General features: G+C 33.5%; 1 protein-coding gene and 1 pseudogene across 1 annotated transcript; one reads left to right on the top strand and one right to left on the bottom strand.

Moving 5' to 3' along the window:
* Positions 1-2,740: 2,740 nt before the first annotated feature.
* On the bottom strand, positions 2,741-6,387 carry LOC124911550. Its single transcript, XM_047452054.1, has 9 exons — positions 6,319-6,387; positions 5,751-5,828; positions 5,460-5,561; positions 5,127-5,154; positions 5,002-5,038; positions 4,823-4,924; positions 4,627-4,729; positions 3,387-3,577; positions 2,741-3,289 (listed from the first exon to the last, which is right to left on the bottom strand). The coding sequence occupies exons 1-9, from the start codon at positions 6,385-6,387 to the stop codon at positions 3,220-3,222; spliced, it is 780 nt and encodes a 259-aa protein (XP_047308010.1). The 3' UTR covers positions 2,741-3,219.
* A 12,206-nt stretch (positions 6,388-18,593) lies between these two features.
* Positions 18,594-20,370, top strand: LOC124912150 (annotated as a pseudogene).
* Positions 20,371-22,262: the final 1,892 nt, after the last annotated feature.

The raw sequence follows: 22,262 nt of genomic DNA, 5'->3' as shown, positions 1-22,262 counted from the left end.
ACCCTAAACCCTAAACCCTAAACCCTAAACCCTAAACCCTAAACCCTAAACCCTAAACCCTAAACCCTAAACCCTAAACCCTAAACCCTAAACCCTAAACCCTAAACCCTAAACCCTAAACCCTAAACCCTAAACCCTAAACCCTAAACCCTAAACCCTAAACCCTAAACCCTAAACCCTAAACCCTAAACCCTAAACCCTAAACCCTAAACCCTAAACCCTAAACCCTAAACCCTAAACCCTAAACCCTAAACCCTAAACCCTAAACCCTAAACCCTAAACCCTAAACCCTAAACCCTAAACCCTAAACCCTAAACCCTAAACCCTAAACCCTAAACCCTAACCCTAAACCCTAAACCCTAAACCCTAAACCCTAAACCCTAAACCCTAAACCCTAAACCCTAAACCCTAAACCCTAAACCCTAAACCCTAAACCCTAAACCCTAAACCCTAAACCCTAAACCCTAAACCCTAAACCCTAAACCCTAAACCCTAAACCCTAAACCCTAAACCCTAAACCCTAAACCCTAAACCCTAAACCCTAAACCCTAAACCCTAAACCCTAAACCCTAAACCCTAAACCCTAAACCCTAAACCCTAAACCCTAAACCCTAAACCCTAAACCCTAAACCCTAAACCCTAAACCCTAAACCCTAAACCCTAAACCCTAAACCCTAAACCCTAAACCCTAAACCCTAAACCCTAAACCCTAAACCCTAAACCCTAAACCCTAAACCCTAAACCCTAAACCCTAAACCCTAAACCCTAAACCCTAAACCCTAAACCCTAAACCCTAAACCCTAAACCCTAAACCCTAAACCCTAAACCCTAAACCCTAAACCCTAAACCCTAAACCCTAAACCCTAAACCCTAAACCCTAAACCCTAAACCCTAAACCCTAAACCCTAAACCCTAAACCCTAAACCCTAAACCCTAAACCCTAAACCCTAAACCCTAAACCCTAAACCCTAAACCCTAAACCCTAAACCCTAAACCCTAAACCCTAAACCCTAAACCCTAAACCCTAAACCCTAAACCCTAAACCCTAAACCCTAAACCCTAAACCCTAAACCCTAAACCCTAAACCCTAAACCCTAAACCCTAAACCCTAAACCCTAAACCCTAAACCCTAAACCCTAAACCCTAAACCCTAAACCCTAAACCCTAAACCCTAAACCCTAAACCCTAAACCCTAAACCCTAAACCCTAAACCCTAAACCCTAAACCCTAAACCCTAAACCCTAAACCCTAAACCCTAAACCCTAAACCCTAAACCCTAAACCCTAAACCCTAAACCCTAAACCCTAAACCCTAAACCCTAAACCCTAAACCCTAAACCCTAAACCCTAAACCCTAAACCCTAAACCCTAAACCCTAAACCCTAAACCCTAAACCCTAAACCCTAAACCCTAAACCCTAAACCCTAAACCCTAAACCCTAAACCCTAAACCCTAAACCCTAAACCCTAAACCCTAAACCCTAAACCCTAAACCCTAAACCCTAAACCCTAAACCCTAAACCCTAAACCCTAAACCCTAAACCCTAAACCCTAAACCCTAAACCCTAAACCCTAAACCCTAAACCCTAAACCCTAAACCCTAAACCCTAAACCCTAAACCCTAAACCCTAAACCCTAAACCCTAAACCCTAAACCCTAAACCCTAAACCCTAAACCCTAAACCCTAAACCCTAAACCCTAAACCCTAAACCCTAAACCCTAAACCCTAAACCCTAAACCCTAAACCCTAAACCCTAAACCCTAAACCCTAAACCCTAAACCCTAAACCCTAAACCCTAAACCCTAAACCCTAAACCCTAAACCCTAAACCCTAAACCCTAAACCCTAAACCCTAAACCCTAAACCCTAAACCCTAAACCCTAAACCCTAAACCCTAAACCCTAAACCCTAAACCCTAAACCCTAAACCCTAAACCCTAAACCCTAAACCCTAAACCCTAAACCCTAAACCCTAAACCCTAAACCCTAAACCCTAAACCCTAAACCCTAAACCCTAAACCCTAAACCCTAAACCCTAAACCCTAAACCCTAAACCCTAAACCCTAAACCCTAAACCCTAAACCCTAAACCCTAAACCCTAAACCCTAAACCCTAAACCCTAAACCCTAAACCCTAAACCCTAAACCCTAAACCCTAAACCCTAAACCCTAAACCCTAAACCCTAAACCCTAAACCCTAAACCCTAAACCCTAAACCCTAAACCCTAAACCCTAAACCCTAAACCCTAAACCCTAAACCCTAAACCCTAAACCCTAAACCCTAAACCCTAAACCCTAAACCCTAAACCCTAAACCCTAAACCCTAAACCCTAAACCCTAAACCCTAAACCCTAAACCCTAAACCCTAAACCCTAAACCCTAAACCCTAAACCCTAAACCCTAAACCCTAAACCCTAAACCCTAAACCCTAAACCCTAAACCCTAAACCCTAAACCCTAAACCCTAAACCCTAAACCCTAAACCCTAAACCCTAAACCCTAAACCCGAAACCCTAAACCCTAAACCCTAAACCCCAAACCCGAAACCCGAAACCCGAAACCCGAAACCCGAAACCCGAAACCCGAAACCCGAAACCCGAAACCCGAAACCCGAAACCCGAAACCCGAAACCCGAAACCCGAATTACCACCCACCCACCCTTCGGGCGAACCGGGTTGGACTGCCTTTTGAAGAATATAGTTTTACCCACATGGGCCACAGCCCATGTAATAAGCCCTTTTAATGTACTAAGAGTTATAATCAGTTATAAACAGATGCTTACATTTGTAAAGAAGCAATGTGGGATAAATTCTGCCTTAAATAAAAAAAAATAAGAGGAACTAAACTAAGTCAATCTCAGCCAGCTCTCCACCACAAGTATCGGTCCAATATCATTCTGATGGGAGATATGAATAGTTTCTTCAACTCTTTAAGATCTGTATTCTAGAAGCATCATCATCATCCATGCTATTAAATAACTCATCATCATCTGTGTCCTTGCTGCTGTGTAGGAGGAACTACTTTTATTGGAGATGATGATCTTTAAAGTCCAGCAGCATAGCAGTTTATACAATCGAACAAGAATCAAACCAAATTGCTGTAGTCAAAGATAAATTGAGCCTACTCTTATGAAGAAGGTAAGGCGTGCTCACAGAAGAAGGATCCCGTTCATTAAGTAAGAAGAGGCAGGCCAAAAGAGGAAAAGCCCGTTCAAAAGATTTCTTCTAATCAAACAGATCATAATCATTATCTGGTAAAGGCTGTGCGGAAGCATTAATCAACTCAGCTTCAAGCCTGCACAAAGAGTTATTTCGGGCATAAAGTTACATTCAAGAAGCTATATACCAAATAATATTACACATCAGTTCACATGTGAGGGAAAAAAACTCACTGTTGTTGTGCAGCCATGTCAATAGCAACTTCTGGAGGCGCCAGAGCAATTTCCCCAACAAAGTGAAGGTTCGGATCTTGTGATCCTCCTCGTGAACATAGGCGTTGTTCCCAGCCTCGACGTCGTCGTCCCGGTGCCGCCGATACGGGGAAGAGTTGGATGTCTCTTTCATTTCCCTTTTGTTTTTCTAACTGTCGCGAGAGAGATATAAAATAACACCGGACGAATATTGATCAGTAATCATGTGTTCGTAGTAGATAATGAAATTAACAAATGACCTAACTACCTGCTCAATCAAGCAAATCAATCGAATATACAGATTGACAACAGGCTGATTAGTTCTTAATGAGGAAGACAATGCAGAGAGAGTCTAAATGGTTCTAAAACACAAGAGAAAATACAAAACAAGAGAAAATACAAATTAAGTGAAATACAGTAAACAGTAACAGTAAATTGAATGAATAACTGAGCTATCGTTTCCAGAAAGTTCGCCGTCGTGTTCTTGATGTGGAGGGAAAGGGATGAGGGTTTGTTTCTACACGAATAAATCAGAAACCGCTTTGAAGTTTCGCGTCCTTTCGAGTTTTCGCTTCTTATATGTACGTTTTACCTCTCTTCTCATTAAATTAAAAATATATATTTATATCAAGATTAAAAGCTTATCTCTCGATATTGTTAAAACACGTATGTAGCGTGTGTTTGCTTTTTAATTAATATTAATTTATTTATTTTAAAATAATTCATCACTGATCATGCAGGCAAGACACGTGTCACTATAATGTTGCATGTTAAAGACATAGAGTTGTTAACGTGTTATTCTTACCGAGTGCCATGTTTGTACTCATATATGACTCATTTCATTATCAATTTAAATAAATAAAATATTATCAGCCCATACTGTATAATTTCTATAAATATTTGTTACTAACAGTTAGATGAATAATACCAACAATATTAATTCACTTTAATTAAAGATAACAGTACATGAAAATAAAAATAATTATAAAATGGCCAAAAAGACTACAATACACAGGGAAATATGCATGCAAATGACAGCTCTACTCAGTCAGCCTTATTATTAATTTTTAATAAAGAAAAGTTTGTATAGTCATAAATAAAGGTTATGGTTTCTCATTGTTCCTCCTATAGAGGAAAGGGTTTAAGATTTGGCTGTAATAGAACCTAAAGTTAATAAAAGCATGTACGTCTTTACATTAAAAAAAGAATCTAAACAACTAACCTGATGAGCACGTTTGAAAACAGCAATATTGTTTCCATATGCAGCAAAAGTAAAGTCCCTATAGAAAGCAAGAGACCTTACTCTTTTGGCAGCTGGGAGGGTCCTAAATTAGAATAACACCAACAGTTAAGGGTCAATCAGCAAACGAAGATAAAAACACTAGAAAAGCAACAAACTAAACATGTCATTGCATTACCTCGGCATCTTTTCACCACTTGCCTTCCTCCACAAACAGAAAATTGCTCCTCTTGGCTTGCTGCCTTTGATGCAAGTACAGGATCTTAGGTCCAACATGATCCTCCATGACAGTAACAGAGTCATATTCTAATATCAAACTAAAACTTTGAAAAAAAATTATAAGGTAGAATGCCAAACCTTTCGTCATCAGATTCATCAATTTCATCATTAGAATCTGCTAATGTAATAGTAACATCAGGTTTAAGTTGAGCAGATAGGAGCGGGTGGCATTACAACACTCATATAAGGTAGAAAGTCCTGACCCAGGCATTTGCAGAGCCTGGCCCATGCCTGGAACAAAATACAAACAAAACATATGATGACGGTGAGAACATAAAAACAGGATCACTAGAACAGAAAACATATTGCATGATAGATCATCTGTCCACTTGCTCAAAGACCGTCTGTTTAAATTAATTTGAAAATGTAGAAGACAAAGAATTCTTTTGATTTCCAATTTCCAAGAGCAAACCATCACATAGAAGCTCAAGTTTCTGATCCAGCACAAATAACAATCACCAAGAAATGTTAAAAGAATCCAAAATGTAAAATCAGTACAAGCAGGCCATAGGATAGACCAAGAGGGTGAAACTTACATCATCATCTGCAGAAAGACTGCGTTGATGGCCCGGCACATCATTCAAAGCAGGAATTTTTCTTTTGGGGGAACGAGTATGTGCTTGGTGAGTCTCTGGATTCTACTCATCAAAGCAGAGCATTTATCGGGACAAATCCTCTCTCCCCTCTACCCTCTAAATTTCCACAGCATTCCTGTACAGCTTCAGTAGCATAAGAAAAGAGAGTCAAAATGTAATCAGCATCACACAAAGTAATTTAAGAAGCAAAAACATAAACATGATCATCAACTCACAGCGCTTTAGAGTAACCCAAACAGATTTTGTCTTTGTATTGCGCTCAAACATACTGGTAAGCTCATTGAGAAATGGATCTGGCTGTAATAGAACCTAAGGACAGTTTTACAGAGAAAAGGGTTATACATTAGTGGCTTATAAACATACATAACTGAATATTGAAAACTGAATAGTCATTTTGATATAATTCCCTGCACAAGCTGGAATCTAGATCACTGAACCTAAATTCATATAGAGAACCAATTCAAAGTCGAGCAAAAGAGTTATGTTCCAAATTATGGCAATGGCTCTTCATCTGATCTCATTTCCGAAAATTTTATTCAACAAAAACATAAGAACAGGCAACTTTGATCATAATTACCTCAACTGTTGTAGTTGGCTTCACAACTAGTAAACGTGTCTTTCTATCCACAAAATCTCCCCCGACCGTAGTCTGTAGATTAGAATTAGGTAACGTGGTTAATGTATTGCTCGAACTTATGCTAAAGAGAGAATAATAATAATACGTCCTTACCGTAGAGGAATTAGTCAAACAAGGAAGCACTGCTGAAATGGAGTTGTGAAATTAGAGTCGTTTGCAGACTGCCGCAGCAAGAGCGATAATCGGCGCGAGGCGATTGTAGCCTTGGGGTGCTCCTATGCCTATGCGCATCGTTATAGAGAGGAAAAGGCCGCGAAAAGGAGGAGAGAAGTAGAAGGAATGGAAATGGCGACCATTGATTTGCATGTGGAACTTGGAGAGATCTAGAGAGAAAGTGTGCAAGAGATTATAGAGGTGGTGGGGCTTGTGAGGGAAGTATTTCATGGATTTGAGTCACCTGAGGATCCATCGGAGGAGAATTAGGGTTCAGAGTAGAGGTTGAGCATAGGCGTAACGATGCGCATAGGCATAGGAGCAGTTTGCTGACCAACCCGTCCAAATATGGTGTCAAAATGTCCGGGGTACAATTCTAACTGCAATTGAGCAGTGCTGAGGCACATGTTGCCTGTATAAAAAAATAACAAGATATAGAATCTGGTAAATGTAAAATTAAATTAACACCTCAAAGAATTTCCCAAGCTCATAGAATCAACTATATCAGACCATCATCCAATGGATAGAAAACTCACAAAAGAACAAATGCAAAAAAGTCACAAAGCAAATTTCCTGCCAAAAGTCACATAAACAGAAAGGCCAAAACTTCAACCTCAAGAGCTAAACAAATTTTGGGCCACACACACCACATCATCAACAGTGGCTGCAGAAATCTATCACTTCCAAATTGTCATAATTCCTATAATCAAACAAATGCTATGCCAGCTCTATTACCTTTCCATTTTATTTCACAAATACATATAGAACTAGATAGACATTCATACGCATGTTACATGGACTATTTGGATACACTTTATGTTTCTGGATCTATCTTACTAAGTTCTGATTTTAGACGTGATCTCATCTAGATCATATCCACTGACATAAAAAGTGTTTCCAAATGAAGCCACAATTTAACTCCCCCCAATTTTGAGCTACAGTTGAGGAGAAGATAAAGAGGAATAGGAAGGTAGCATATCCTAGAACCATGAAGATAAAGAAGAACAGGGGGTAGCACATCCTAGAACCCAGAGAAAAAAGGAGGATATGTCGAGTGCAATAAAGAGGAAAGACTTAGCAAGCATGAGTATCTTATTGCTGATGTGGTTTGCAAGCCCTTGAGGGCTTACACTTTTCATCCCTAGCAAAATTAGGTTTTATACTGTAAAGAAAACTTGATGCTTTGCTCAGTAAGAATAGGTAATAACTATGGTTACAAATGTGTTTCAGATGTTCAAAATAGGAATGCTAACACTCATGCTCATTTAATCAAGTTTGTGATGAATAAAAGTAAAGAACCTTGTCCGTCTACAATTATGATGCCATAGCACTACAAAATCTAATGGTACAAGACTTAGCAAAGTTCCACACTAATGTAGCAAAAGATAATATTAAAATTGTATCACTTGGTAAATCTAACAGGTAAATCAAAACACCCTTTCTATTAAAACATATTACAATAGTAATCACATTAAATTAGTAACTAGCTCAATACTTTCTATTATTGTATTCGCATATGATTCCACCAATAGGGTCATTACCCATTGTTGCAGACGGAAACATAGCTTTAGTAATAGAAACAACTAATGTAGAACTCAGTGCCATTAATGAAAGCTTGATCCAATGTTTTGTTTGTGAAACCGTTTCAATAAGGTTCTAATGTCAGTTTCCACTTATATATTACAATAGTATGTAGAGCCTATTTCTATTAATCAAAGTCGTATGCAAAGTTGAAACCAAACAGCTTAGCAGTTAGCTCCACATATTTCTAGTAAGATTAAAAAACATTTTATACTTTCAAACCCCCACAAGCAGTAGAAACTTAGCTCAAACACTTGTCTATTTATCACCTCAATATTCAGAATCGCAATTCACATATTCACTCGCAATAAACAAGAGCAAGAGCAAAAACAAACAAGCTATGATCAGTTAAAAGAGATCATACCTATTTGTATTGGAACTCGATGGTGTAAGAAAGGAGTGCTGGACTAATATCGGTAGCGTCAGGCCGAGAAACGGACACGATTTTGGCCGTGGGCAACTCATCGAAAATTGGAGTCGACTCCAGGTCATCAACGTGTTGGAGAAGAAAGGTGGCTCCGTCTGCATTTCCCTACTCCCTTCTCTCTCATACGATTTCTCACGTTTATCCCGATCTGACTTATTATCTTTATCGTAAGACTTCTCACACTTTCATCGATCGTTCTTAGGTTCATGAGATCTCTTGCGCTTATCGCGACGATCGGATTGCATCTCCCTGTTATCTTCCATATCCATCTTCCCTTCACGAAATCTCTCACGCTCCGAAGAATGCTCTCGGGTCCTTCGGCGGTCACCGCCGCCATCGTCGTCCCCCGGTGCTTGTCGTACTTTGAGCGATGCCTTTATTTATCATCGCGGTCATCTCTGAATGATTTGTGCCTACTGGACCGGTGCTTATGACCTCGATCGCGATCTTCAGAGAAATTTTTCTCTCTATCTTCACGATCGACCTCTCGATTTAGGGTTTAGTCAATTTGGTATATTATTATTATTATTATTATTATTATTATATATATATATATATAATGAGTGTAAAATAGTAACAAATTCAAATATTGAAAGGGAATACAAATATAGTAAAATAATCTTAAAGTCATTAAAATAATTGCTTGAGTTATTTATTTTGACAATTTTTTAGCATAAATAATATCAAAATAATAATTTCCAAATAGGTCAATATGTGATTATTCAATTAAAATAGACTCAAAATTGCATTGTCATAGATCAAATCAAAACTTTTTGTCCAATTTTATTACAATCTAACACTATTTTATACATATAATACGAAAAGAAAAGAAATATGTCACATTTAAATAGACGATGTAATCCTCTATTAATTAACACTAACAAAAAATTAGACTTATTTATGCGAAGTAGGTATGGGAATATAAATAAGAGGAATTATTTGACTTATTTATGCGAAGTAGGTATGGAAATATAAACAAGAGGAATTAGTAATGGTGAGGTTAGGTTAGACTCATCTGCTAAATTATGTTTCCTTTCGTTATAAAAATAAAATAAAATAAAAAGCATGCACCAATTAGTATGGTTTCGTCTATACGATTTAATATTCTTAGTGAGATAATTAATTTTTTTTCTTGCCTCAAGATCTCTCACGTGCATATATCTTCATTTGTCCCGTCTCACTAGACATAGTGTCTCACTAGACATAGTTAATTTATTTTTTTATTTTTTTATTTTATCATTTTCACCTAATTAATTAGGTTTTGATACTTGGATTGAATATTTTTATGAGTCAAATGAGGTTGAACTATCCAAAATTTTAGTCATTAGAAACCTTTTTCAAATAAACAAAATGTCCATATCTTATTTTAATGTAATATTTCGTTTCTCTAATTAATTTGTCACTTTTTAAAATTAAATTAAATGATATTTAGAAACGTTTTGAACATATCTTTTTAAAATTGAGTATTGTTTTCGATATTTACGCATTTTAATTTGTCGAATTTGATTTAAGTAACTAAAAAAATTGTAATTTGAAAAAATATTTAAGAAAATTTAAATAGAGAAATATTTTGTATTTATTTTTAAAAAATATTCATAAAGACATGCACCAATTAGTATGGTTTCGTCTATACGATTTAATATTCTTAGTGAGATAATTAATTTTTTTCTTGCCTCGAGATCTCTCACGTGCATATATCTTCATTTGTCCCGTCTCACAAGACATAGTGTCTCACTAGACATAGTGTTTCACTAGACATAGTTAATTTATTTTTTTATTTTTTTATTTTATCGTTTTCACCTAATTAATTAGGTTTTGATACTTGGATTGAATATTTTTATGAGTCAAATGAGGTTGAACTATCCAAAATTTTAGTCATTAGAAACCTTTTTCAAATAAACAAAATGTCCATATCTTATTTTAATGTAATATTTCGTTTCTCTAATTAATTTGTCACTTTTTAAAATTAAATTAAATGATATTTAGAAACGTTTTGAACATATCTTTTTTAAATTGAGTATTGTTTTCGATATTTACGCATTTTAATTTGTCGAATTTGATTTAAGTAATTAAAAAAATTGTAATTTGAAAAAATATTTAAGAAAATTTAAATAGAGAAATATTTTGTATTTATTTTTAAAAAATATTCATAAAGACACAACTTTGTGTTTTGTTTACCAATTTAGACGTATTTATGTTTTAAATTGAGTATTTTTCAAAATATATGTGTTCAAAACTGTCGAATATTGTTATAATACATTAAAAATATATATAATAAGTGAGAATAATTGGAAAAATCGAAAAAAAAAGAATTGATATTTTATCTTTACAAATGTGATAAATTATTTAAGAAAAAAAATATTATGTTAAAGTAAGAAAGTGGAAAAAAAAATTAATGACAAAATTTTTAATAATTGAATAATTATAGGACAAAGTTTAAAGTTCAAGTCTCATTTTATAAAAAAATGATCATAGTTTGAGTTCTAAATAGCCATTGACCTTTATTTATTTGGTAATAAAATTATTATTATTTATGTTCAAGTATAAAACTAGTATGAGTTTTGATCTCTTATTGTTTGTTATATATATTGGTTTATTAAATTTTTTTTTCCTTTTTTTCTGACTTGAATATTTTAACACAAACACAACGATATAATAACTAATTTTAGGTCAATCATAATTTAGTTATAAAATTATGAAAAAAAAATACATTAGAAACACAAAACCCACCCTTTTAGGGTTTAACCCATTATCCATCATATATAATCTCCCCACAAACACAAGCCAGCCCAAGCCCAAAGTTACAGGCCCGTCGAACATGAAATGAATAATAGTCCATTATATTCATATAATTTTTCTATTAAACTAGCAATGTGGAAATTCTTTCTTTTTCTTGTTCTAAACAATATTTCAGTTCAAACAATTCCCACAGCTCTTGACCCCTTTAAAATCCGTCACGATCCGATCCGCTAGAGGATAGTTTCCATTAAAGGAAATTATCTTAAAATGCATAACCATCATCATCTGTGTCACTTTCAGAGCAATCTTCATCATCAGTGTCATTTTCAGAGCAATCTTCATCATCATATGTATCATTTTCAGAGTCATCTTTATCATCTCTGTCTTCAATTGGCAACCCCAAATCTGTAAGCAACTTATTTGCTTCAAAAGAGTTTCTTGGTAAATTATTATCAGCTGGCAATAACTCACACACCAAGTCAAGAAGAGAATCCATAACAGTCTCAGACAAATTATGTTCAAATCTGAAATTTACCAACTTTAATGAAGTTGATAGCTGAGTATGATGTGGATGACCTTCCCAAAGTGGTTGATAAGAAGCTTGCAAGACTTTCAAAAAATTACTAGAACTATCTTTTTCAGCATTTTCTGAATCAGCGTTATCAATTTGCGATGTAGAGCTAGGATGGAACGCATTCAATTCTTCATCTTTAACAATTGCAACTTCATTTAGAGAAGGATGTATTTGCTGATGCGGTTCACCATGAAATATCCAAGTATAATAATTTTCAGTAAAACCGAATTCGTAGAGATGATTTCTACAATCGTCCAAATCTTTGCATTTCATGTTTACACATTTTGAACATGGGCACCTGATCTTGTCACCATTCATGTATGCAGCTTTACTAGTAGCAAATTTCAAAAAGTCTTCTACCCCTTCAAAAAAATCTTCATTCCATCCTTGACGATCAGGCAATGTTCTGTAATCCATCCATTTTCGATCTTCTCTCATCTTTTGTGAATTCTGTATAAAATCATAATTTTATTAATTGCTATAATATATTGATTATAATGTCAAATAAAGTATAACTAGTTAAAATAATTGATAGAAATTCATAAACAAGTATCATTCATTAACTTAAGTGTTTGTTTTAGTGTATTGTCCAATATGCCTTAAAGCTCTTGGTTATGTGATTCAATCTTGCATCATGTTTGATTGTAACAATTCACACCAAATTAATATCAATATAGACACAAGATTGATAGCATACAATTTCATGATAATTTGCAAAGTTGAATGAATACCCACAACATATCTTGCAAAATTTGAAGCAATAATCATATAAACTAAATTCCTTTTTTATCCATTTAAAGAAAGGCCTTCAAAGTTACACCTCCAGAATCATACACCATGTTCGCCGTTTACCATCTTACCTTTGTCGTCGACGTCGATGGAAATTCCGACTTGTAACAGAGGAGGTGGTTACAAGTTGACCCAAAAAAAAATATTCTTTTTATGCATTCATTCTTCTTCTTCTAGAATAATATGCACAGTAATTCAATCATTTGAACGTCAACTAGAGAAAGGCATGTTACTTTGGTTATCATTTGAGGTTCGGTAGTTTTGACTCACTGATATCCTGGTTAACATTTGAGGATATCAGATTGTGCAGCAATTGATTTCCTAGTTAGAGATGAAAGCAGCCTTTCGTTGAGAGGAGCATGAGAAGTTTTGTGAGAATATTGAACTTTGACTGGAGCCTCAATTGGTGGAACCATCTTTAAAACCTGTATTAAAGCATGAATGATGAGATAAACTTCTATTCCGATCTGTAACCGCATTGATTCTATTCCGATCGATAGCCATAAAACTATAGATCTGGAAAAGTAATATTGATACGGTGATGATCTTGCTAAGCATGATCTATAGAGCGAAATATCACCATTCATGTTGAGAAAGAAGCCTACATAACACAAAGCAATGTGACATTGACATGAATTTACTACAACAGGAAACGACGAATCGAATTCAATAAACCCTACCTAACCTTAGCTTAAGGTTAGGGTATAACTCAGATGGGAGTTCAAGCTGCCCTTGGCGTTTCAAACATTGGATACAAGACGAAGCCTAAATCAGTACTGTAATCGAAATGTAGTGGAGAAGATAAATAAACCTGAAAAGACGATGCAGATGAACAGCGTGCAGATCGATCGGTGATGGTTCACGCTTTCGTTCTCCTAGGAAGCACTAGCAAATGAGTAATCATTCCTCGATCGTTCTTAGGTTCATGAGATCTCTTGCGCTTATCGCGACGATCGGATTGCATCTCCCTGTTATCTTCCATATCCATCTTCCCTTCACGAAATCTCTCACGCTCCGAAGAATGCTCTCGGGTCCTTCGGCGGTCACCGCCGCCATCGTCGTCCCCCGGTGCTTGTCGTACTTTGAGCGATGCCTTTATTTATCATCGCGGTCATCTTTGAATGATTTGTGCCTACTGGACCGGTGCTTATCCTCGATCGCGATCTTCAGAGAAATCTTTCTCTCTATCTTCATGATCGACCTCTCGATTTAAGGTTTAGTCAATTTGGTATATTATTATTATTATTATATATATATATATATATATATATATATATATATATATATATATATATATATATATATATATATATATATAATAAGTGTAAAATAGTAACAAATTCAAATATTGAAAGGGAATACAAATATAGTAAAAAAATCTGAAGTCATTAAAATAATTGCTTGAGTTATTTATTTTGACAAATTTTCAGCATAAATAATATCAAAATAACAATTTCCAAATAGGTTTACATTTACTTATGATATTAATATATGATAAAAACTTTTTATCCAATTTTATTACAATCTAACACTATTTTATACATATAATATGAAAAAAAAAGAAATATGTCACATTTAAATAGATGATGTAATCTTCTATTAATTAACACTGACAAAATTTGACATTTAAATAGAAGTAGGTATGGGAATATAAACAAGAGGAATTAGTAATGGTATGTTTCCTTTTGTTATAAAAATAAAATAAAATAAAAAGCATGCACCAATTAGTATGGTTTCGTCTATACAATTTAATATTCTTAGTGAGATAATTAATTTTTTTCATGCCTCAAGATCTCCCACGTGCATATATCACTAGACATAGTGTCTCACTAGACATAGTTAATTTGTTTTTTTATTTTATCATTTTCACCTAATTAATTAGGTTTTGATACTTGGATTGAATATTTTTACGAGTCAAATGAGGTTGAACTATCCAAAATTTTAGTCATTAGAAATCTTTTTCAAATAAACAAAATGTCCATATCTTATTTTAATGTAATATTTCGTTTTTCTAATTAATTTTTCACTTTTTAAAATTAAATTAAATGATATTTAGAAACGTTTTGAACATATTTTTTTAAAATTGAGTATTGTTTTCGATATTTACGCATTTTAATTTGTCGAATTAGATTTAAGTAACTAAAAAAATATTTAAGAAAATTTAAAAAGAGAAATATTTTGTATTTATTTTTAAAAAATATTCATAAAGACACAACTTTGTGTTTTGTTTACCAATTTAGACGTATTTATGTTTTAAATTGAGTATTTTTCAAAATATATGTGTTCAAAACTGTCGAATATTGTTATAATACCTTAAAAAATATATATAATAAGTGAGAATAATTGGAAAAATCGAAGAAAAAAAAAAGAATTGATATTTTATCTTTACAAATGTGATAAATTATTTAAGAAAAAAAAATATTATGTTAAAGTAAGAAAGTGGGAAAAAAAAATTAATGATAAAATTTTTAATAATTGAAGTATTATAAAGCAAAGTTTAAAGTTCTGAGTCTCATTTTATAAAAAATGATCATAGTTTGAGTTCTAAATAGCAATGAATTTTTATTTATTTGGTAATAAAATTATTATTATTTCTGTTCAAATATAAAACTAGTATAAGGTTTGATCTCTTATTGTTTGTTATATTAGTTTATTAAATATATATTTTTTCCTTTTTTTCTGTTAATATGTTATATGATAGTTCTATTGTGAAGAATAATCTCATTCACTTGAATATTTTAACACAAACACAACCATATAATTACTAATTTTAGGTCAATCATAATTTAGTTATAACATAATTTACTAGTTAAAAAGATAAATTTTTTTTTATTTAAAAGACTATAATTTTTATATTCAATTCTCAATAAAATTATTTTAAGTTAAGTTCGTTATATTGAATTAGCATCACGTAAATAATCATATTTCATAAAAAAAAATACATGAGAAATTAAAAAAATATATATTATTATTTAAAATGGTAAGTAACAAATAAAATACTCATTGTATTTGACAATATATAAATGTTAGGTAGAATGTGACCATTTACTTGCATCAACATGTGTAATCAATCTTGTGGCTCAAAATTTTCCAATCCCATTATATTAAAACATTTGCATGTCTACCATATGATCCTTCATTTTCAATTCATTTCTTATCATTAAACACATAATCTTCATCATTACAAAAAAAAAAGAAAAAAAAAAGATAATGGGCATTTTTTCATATCATTCAAGAATCATATTCTCTATTGATAAAAAGGGACCATAATCTTGTAATTGGACAAATTCTCTAGGTTTGATTTGCTCATTTTGTATTTAGAGTTGATTTGTAATATGTTTTAATAGTTTGATTTAATGAATTGTATTAGAGCTTTGACATAAAGAAATTTTTAGTCTTAAAAAATATTTTAATCCAATGATTTTAATTAGTCCACAAAAATAAACCAAATTGCCACCCACCCAGATCATCTGGCAACATAGTTTTACCCCGTTCGGTCACAGTCACATATTATTCAGCCCAGCAATTACTAACTAAATTCTAAGCCATTATATTCATATAATTTACTTTGTAATATATCGATGTGGGAATTCTTTCCTGTACTTTTCTCCTTTCTTCCTAACAAACTTTGATTGTTTTCTTTTGCAGGGGAATATGAAATATGATTGTTCATTACGGAAGATCGAGAAAATAATGAAGAGATCTACGAGAATATTGAAGAACCAAAGTTTGTTAACTTCACCAAGCCCGAACAGCACCTCAACTGAATCGACGATCGCTACTGGTTCTGCCATCAAGTAAGTATGTTTCATCATCAAATCACTTGGATCTGAAATCCCTAAGCCTTCATTTCATTAGATTTTGCTTCATAGTTACTATGGATCAAATCTATTTTCATTAGGTTTGAATGAAGAACTCAACAATTAACTCTTTTTTCATTTGATTGTTGAATCTCAGGATGTGACCAAATACATGAAAAAGAGTTGGATCATGAAACAATCTCAAAAAAATTCATTCTTATAGTATATTTCTTTCTATTACTCGAGAGATTGGTTGGCTCATGAGGCAAAGGGCAATTCTCTAATCTGAAAACTCGATCCTTCTATCTCTGCCCAAAGCGCTGCCCGTTGTTTAAGGTGAAGGAGGGCCGTTCGATTATGGATCCCCCTTCTCCAAGGAATCCCTTGCTGAAGCCCTATATAAAAGAACTTTGGACGAACGAAAGGAGGAGTTGAGAATGAGCATTCCCATTCCAGATAGGAAATCAATGTAAATTCTTCATACACAGAGAGGGAATTGAGAGAGCTGCTGCTGCTTCTAAGGAAAGCATCCTGCCATCCTCTTCAACTTTATTTGCTTCATCAGCATTGACATCAATCCAAGGTCCAATTACAGTTTTTTAATGGCTTGTTGAGATGAGTACAAACAATGTAATGACCTAAATTGTTCCTATTCCTAGTTTAGCTGTTTAGTTTGTAATATATTTCCCTTTAAAGGCAATGAAATGAAGTTTTGGTATAAATGATGGCTGTTTATATTCCTATTGGAGTCGATGATGAAATGATGTTTGATTCTAGGCATTTGAATCTTATGTTGTTGTTGTTAAGGGTTCTGATATGCTGGAAAATAGTTCTGCTGGTGATACTGGTTCTGCAGATGCTATTGGGCTGAATGAGGACTCCATTTTTAACACTGAGGTTGAACAGCAAATTCTGAGTAATCTGGACCTGTCTAGTCTTAACGATTTGGGATATGTTGATGTGGATCAAGAATCTGAAACAGAGACTGAGGTTAATGTTTTTAAGACTGCTGTGGTTCAGCCTAACCTGATGAAGATTGCAGGAATTGAGTTTGAAGGCCATGCTTTTAATATGACTGATGATTTTTCTGCTGTTTGATTAGAGTATGCTTCTGGTTTAATTCAGAAATAAAAAGGAAAGACAATGTTAATGCTGTAAACGGTGAAAATTCTAATGGAAATGCAACTGATTTAATTTCTAATGGAGGTGCTGCAGGTGAAAAAAAATTCTACATTAATACATTCTGCTATTGAGAATGGAAATATTATGCAAAATTCATTTGAGGAACAGGTTATGGATGAATTAGTCTCAAATTCTGGAAATAAAGTTCATGTTCCGATCAAGTCTAAGAACAGATTTTAAGTTGATGCTGGCAATAAGAATAATGCAGAAATATCCTCAACTGGTCTTGCTTCATTCTGTGCGAAAGAGACATCCTCGACTTATTTAGTTATAGGCGTATCTCATTTCTTTGGACTTGGATTGATTACTGTGTTGATTCAAGTCAACTTAACCTAAGTATTTGTTAGCAGTATTCACCTTCCTCAATAGTTATTTTTTTATTCTTTTCCATGTACATTTAAGCTCAAGTTATATCTATTTTCCTATTTTTTTTTTGCAGTGGAGCCTGGTTATTGTCTGTTTGATGTGGATGCAATGTATTTGCATTGCATGGAATTGTGTCACTGAAATACTGGTTGCTCTCTAGGATATCATGGGATGCTGGCTCTAATCGTTTTCTTGTTTGCAAAAAGAGTGATGGACTTGCTTGTATGATTGATATAAAAATTGACCTATGTGCTGTGACATATTATGGTGCACCAATGAAACAGTAATAATAATCTATTTGTGCTGACAATTTATCCTTTAAATGCGTAGTTAAATCTTGTTATATAAAGCCTATGGGTTTTGAATATTGTCTCTGTTAATGTGTATGTAGCAATAATTTGCTTGAATGCATATTTTATCCCTAGTCCCTTGCTGGAAGTACTTACTACATCCAACAGAGATAATCAGTCATCAATGATTTTATGCTAACTTATGTTTGCCTTCACACTTGTAACATCAATCATCTTGACTTATTATAGGATCTGGGGAAACCGACAGTCAGCTGCCAGGTCTAAGGAAAGGAAGATGAGGTATATTAATGAGCTTGAACGGAAGGTTCAAACTCTGCAAACAGAATCAACTTCATTGTCCACTCAGCTAACCCTGGTGCAAGTATGTAGATGGTCTAGCACAACATAATGTGTTTTGTTTTTCCATCTTCTGTTTTCATGGCAAGAAGTTGGGGCTATTTAATATTTATGATTTTGACAATTTTGTGTTGTTCTAACTTTGACAGAGAGATACAAGTGGTCTGGCATCTGAAAATATGGAACTGAAACTGCGTTTGCAGACAATGGACCAACAAGTCCATTAGTAGGATGGTAAGAAAATTATTAACCTTTAGTGCTGTGATGATGGCTTTGTGACTAGTTTGTTTGAGTATGTTCATGATGATATTAGTTCTTGATTATATCTTCTTTCAGGGTTTCCGTGGAAGTGTCGTTGATTCCACACACACACATACACACCTTGAACCACCAGCAGGTGTTGAAATTGACAAGTTATTATGGAGGAGGAGGAATGGTGAAGATTTTGGTGCAATTGATTGATATATAATAATTTAAGGAAGGAAGTGGTTATAGAAAATGGCACCTTCTTGCAAGGCTGAGAAGAAGGATGCAGTTGATGCAGCTGCATGGATGTTAAATGTCGTCACATCTGTTGGAATCATTCTAGTCAATAAAGCATTAATGGCTACATATGGTTTCAGTTTTTGGTCAATTTCCTTTATTTTTGTTCATAATCAAATCATTTTATATATATATTTTACTAGGACAACCTTGACGACTCTGTTATTTGACAAATCAATGGATAATGCATGCAGCTACAACATTGACTCGACTGCATTTTGCTACGACAACATTGATGACTGCTATTCTGAGGTGGTTGGGTTACATACAAGCTTCACATTTACCAGTCACCGACCTACTGAAATTTGTTATAGTCGCTAACTTCTCAATTGCTGGTATGAATGTTAGTCTCATGTGGAATTCTGTAGGATTCTATCAGGTCATGACAGATTGTAGTTGTTTTTTTTTTTTTTTTTGGAATGAAATATTGAATTTCGTATACACAGATTGCAAAGCTGAGCATGATACCTGTGTCGTGCTTACTTGAAGTGGTTTTTGACAAGATTCGATACTCAAGAAACACGAAACTTAGTATTGCAGTTGTTCTGAGGGGGTAGGAGTTTGCACAGTTACTGATGTTAGTGTAAATGGAAGAGGTTTCATAGCTGCGTTTATTGTAGTATTGAGTACTGCTCTGCAACAATATTATGTGCATTTCCTTCAGAGGAAAAACTCTCTTAGTTCTTTCAATTTGTTGGGGCACACCGCACCATCTCAGGCTACAAGTTTGCTGCTTATTGCCCTCTTACTTGATTATTGCCTCACGACCAAAAGAGTTGATGCATTTGAGTACAGCCTATCATCTATTGTAAGTAAAAAAAATAGAAAAAAAAATAGTTTAGAGTTTAGGATTTCACTTTTCATTTCATCTTTTTGTTTGTTGTTTCAGGTATTTATCGTCCTTTCTTGCACGATTGTAGTAGGGACTAACCTTAGCCAGTTCATATGCATAGAAAGATTCACTGCCGTATCATTTCAAGTCTTTGGGCATATGAAGACAATCCTAGTATTAATACTAGGATTCTTGTTCTTTGGGAAAGAGGGCCTAAATCTACAAGTGGTTATAGGAATGACAATAGCGGTGATTGGGATGGTATGGTACGGTAATGCTTCCTCTAAACCAGGTGGGAAGAAAAGCAAGATGTCAGTCAGTCAACAGAAGCAGCGCGAGGGACTTTCGGATTCCTCAAAACTTGATGACAAGATCTGATAAGAACAAACCATAAACAAAAAAAGGCACTTCTTTATCATCTCAAGTACAACCTGTTGGATATACATGCTTTTCCCCTACCCACAAAATTACAAACAAACATAAAAATGCCTAATATTGTTGTGTAGTTCTTGTATTTGTTTTGAGTCATGATGATGATATAGGTGGGCTGGATGACTTGAAGAAACAGTAGAACTCTCATGTTTTATGAGGACTCATTTATATATAGAATTTTAATTCTAGAGTAGAAAAAAATGGAGATAAGCTATCAATGGGTGGACTGCAATTTAACCCAATATGTCTATCCAAATCTGAGGCATCATCAAATAGGAAACCTGCAATGCCTTTTCCCATGCTGTTGTTTCCCAAGACGCCACCTTCAGTGGAATGTTCCACTGAAGTTCCTTTAAAATTATCGAAAGACCTACTAGACTTCTCCTCATAGACATGTTTCTGTTCTAACACGTCAATTCCAAGACCTCCTGCATACATATTCGGTTTTCTTCCATTAACACGACGATCTTTTCAAACTGGTGCATGCATCAGGTTTGCTTCCAAAAAGGCTCGCAACTTTGTTGGCAATTGATGCTACAGTTTTACTGTGTATATCAATGAGGTTGTAAAGTGATGAAGCCCTTGCACGGATTTCATTATTCCACTTGCACCGCATCAAGGTAGAGAGAGCACGCATGCACGCTTTTGATTGGCTGAAGAGTTCGGAGATATGAGCCGCAACCATAGATTTAGTTAAACTTCAAACTTAATAACAATAACCAAACTCAAATTTTACTCTCATTTAGAAAATACTTTATTTAATTGTTTTAAAACTATATAATTAAAGTCTATAATACAAATATTTATATGTATATGTACTACATGCTTATATATATATCCATACATTTACATATACATGTACTACATGCTGTTTTGAATATTTGTGGACAAGATTATATGAAATTAAAATATATTATTTCTAGTCATTTGGGCTTTTTTTTATGTGCTTGTGGTTAATAAAAAATGTGATAGGAGAAAGACATGTTTAACTTGGTTGATCTATACATGAGTTATTTTTGTGTTTATTGTAGATTTAGAATACAATTTTTAAAATGAAAATAAGAAACATTATTATTTTTAAGGTAATGTTGGTATGAATTCAATTTAGGATCTGAACATTATATAACATACTTAAGAGCTCAAATCTTGTTCATTTTCAAAAGGTATAATTCTATTACATATTTTTTTTTTATATTTAAAATATATAATTGTAATAAAATTTAATCACGATTTTTTGACTAACACATTAAGAATATTTTCAAATAGGTGTAATAGAAAATTATACTTTATGTGTATGGCGGTAAACAGGAGTTTCCGATAGAAACGGTGAATATATCAAATTGTGGGAATCAGTTTTTTGAATCTCCTAAGTTGAAGGAAAATATTAAATCTTTATAGAGAAGGTTGATTATTTATTTATTTTATAATATTAATAATATTGTATAATTTGATTTAATTTTATTTTATTTTCAAGTGAACATTTGGGGGTTAGTTATTTTAAAGGGCAAATGTGAGTTTTTGAAAAAGTTAGAACTTAAAACTTGTCATTATTATTAATAATGTGATGACAGTTTAATGCTTTAAATAGGATGAATGGAATGATTCCTTAATTTATTTTGATACTAGTTTCTTAACTTGTTCTCATAAGTTTGTTATATTATGAATTCTAAATTTGATGTTCCCATTCTAGTATTTTATGCGATTTTGGTGGAGTTTATTTTTTATTTTTTATTTTTATGAATCTACTATATAATTACTTTATATCATAATGCATATGTACTGATTTAATTTTTTTTTATTGAAATAGTATTTTATTGGTGTTATGGTTCTATATTTAAAAAATAAAATTAAAACAAAAAGAGTTGAATATGATTGATAGTAGTGTAGAATTTGAAATACATAATTATAAAAGTGTGGTGTTTGAAATTGTCTTATTTTAATAATATTTAGAATAATGTTTGGATTTAAATTATTACTCATAAAATTAGTATTATATATATATATATATATATATATATATATATATATATATATATATATA

Source organism: Impatiens glandulifera, chromosome 8 (genome assembly GCF_907164915.1).
Source record: "Impatiens glandulifera chromosome 8, dImpGla2.1, whole genome shotgun sequence".
NCBI lineage: Eukaryota > Viridiplantae > Streptophyta > Magnoliopsida > Ericales > Balsaminaceae > Impatiens > Impatiens glandulifera.
This window is presented reverse-complemented; position numbering and strand designations above follow the sequence as displayed.

Bases quoted from the DNA above. Each gene is read 5' to 3' on its own strand.
- LOC124911550 (XM_047452054.1), bottom strand. From the start codon at position 6,387: ATGCGCATAGGCATAGGAGCACCCCAAGGCTACAATCGCCTCGCGCCG. The intron at 3,578-4,626 runs GTTAGTTGTTTA...CTCTCGCGACAG, and splicing joins TTTTCAAACGTGCTCATCAG to TTAGAAAAACAAAAGGGAAA. The intron at 3,290-3,386 runs GTGAGTTTTTTT...CTCTTTGTGCAG, and splicing joins GACATGGCTGCACAACAACA to GCTTGAAGCTGAGTTGATTA.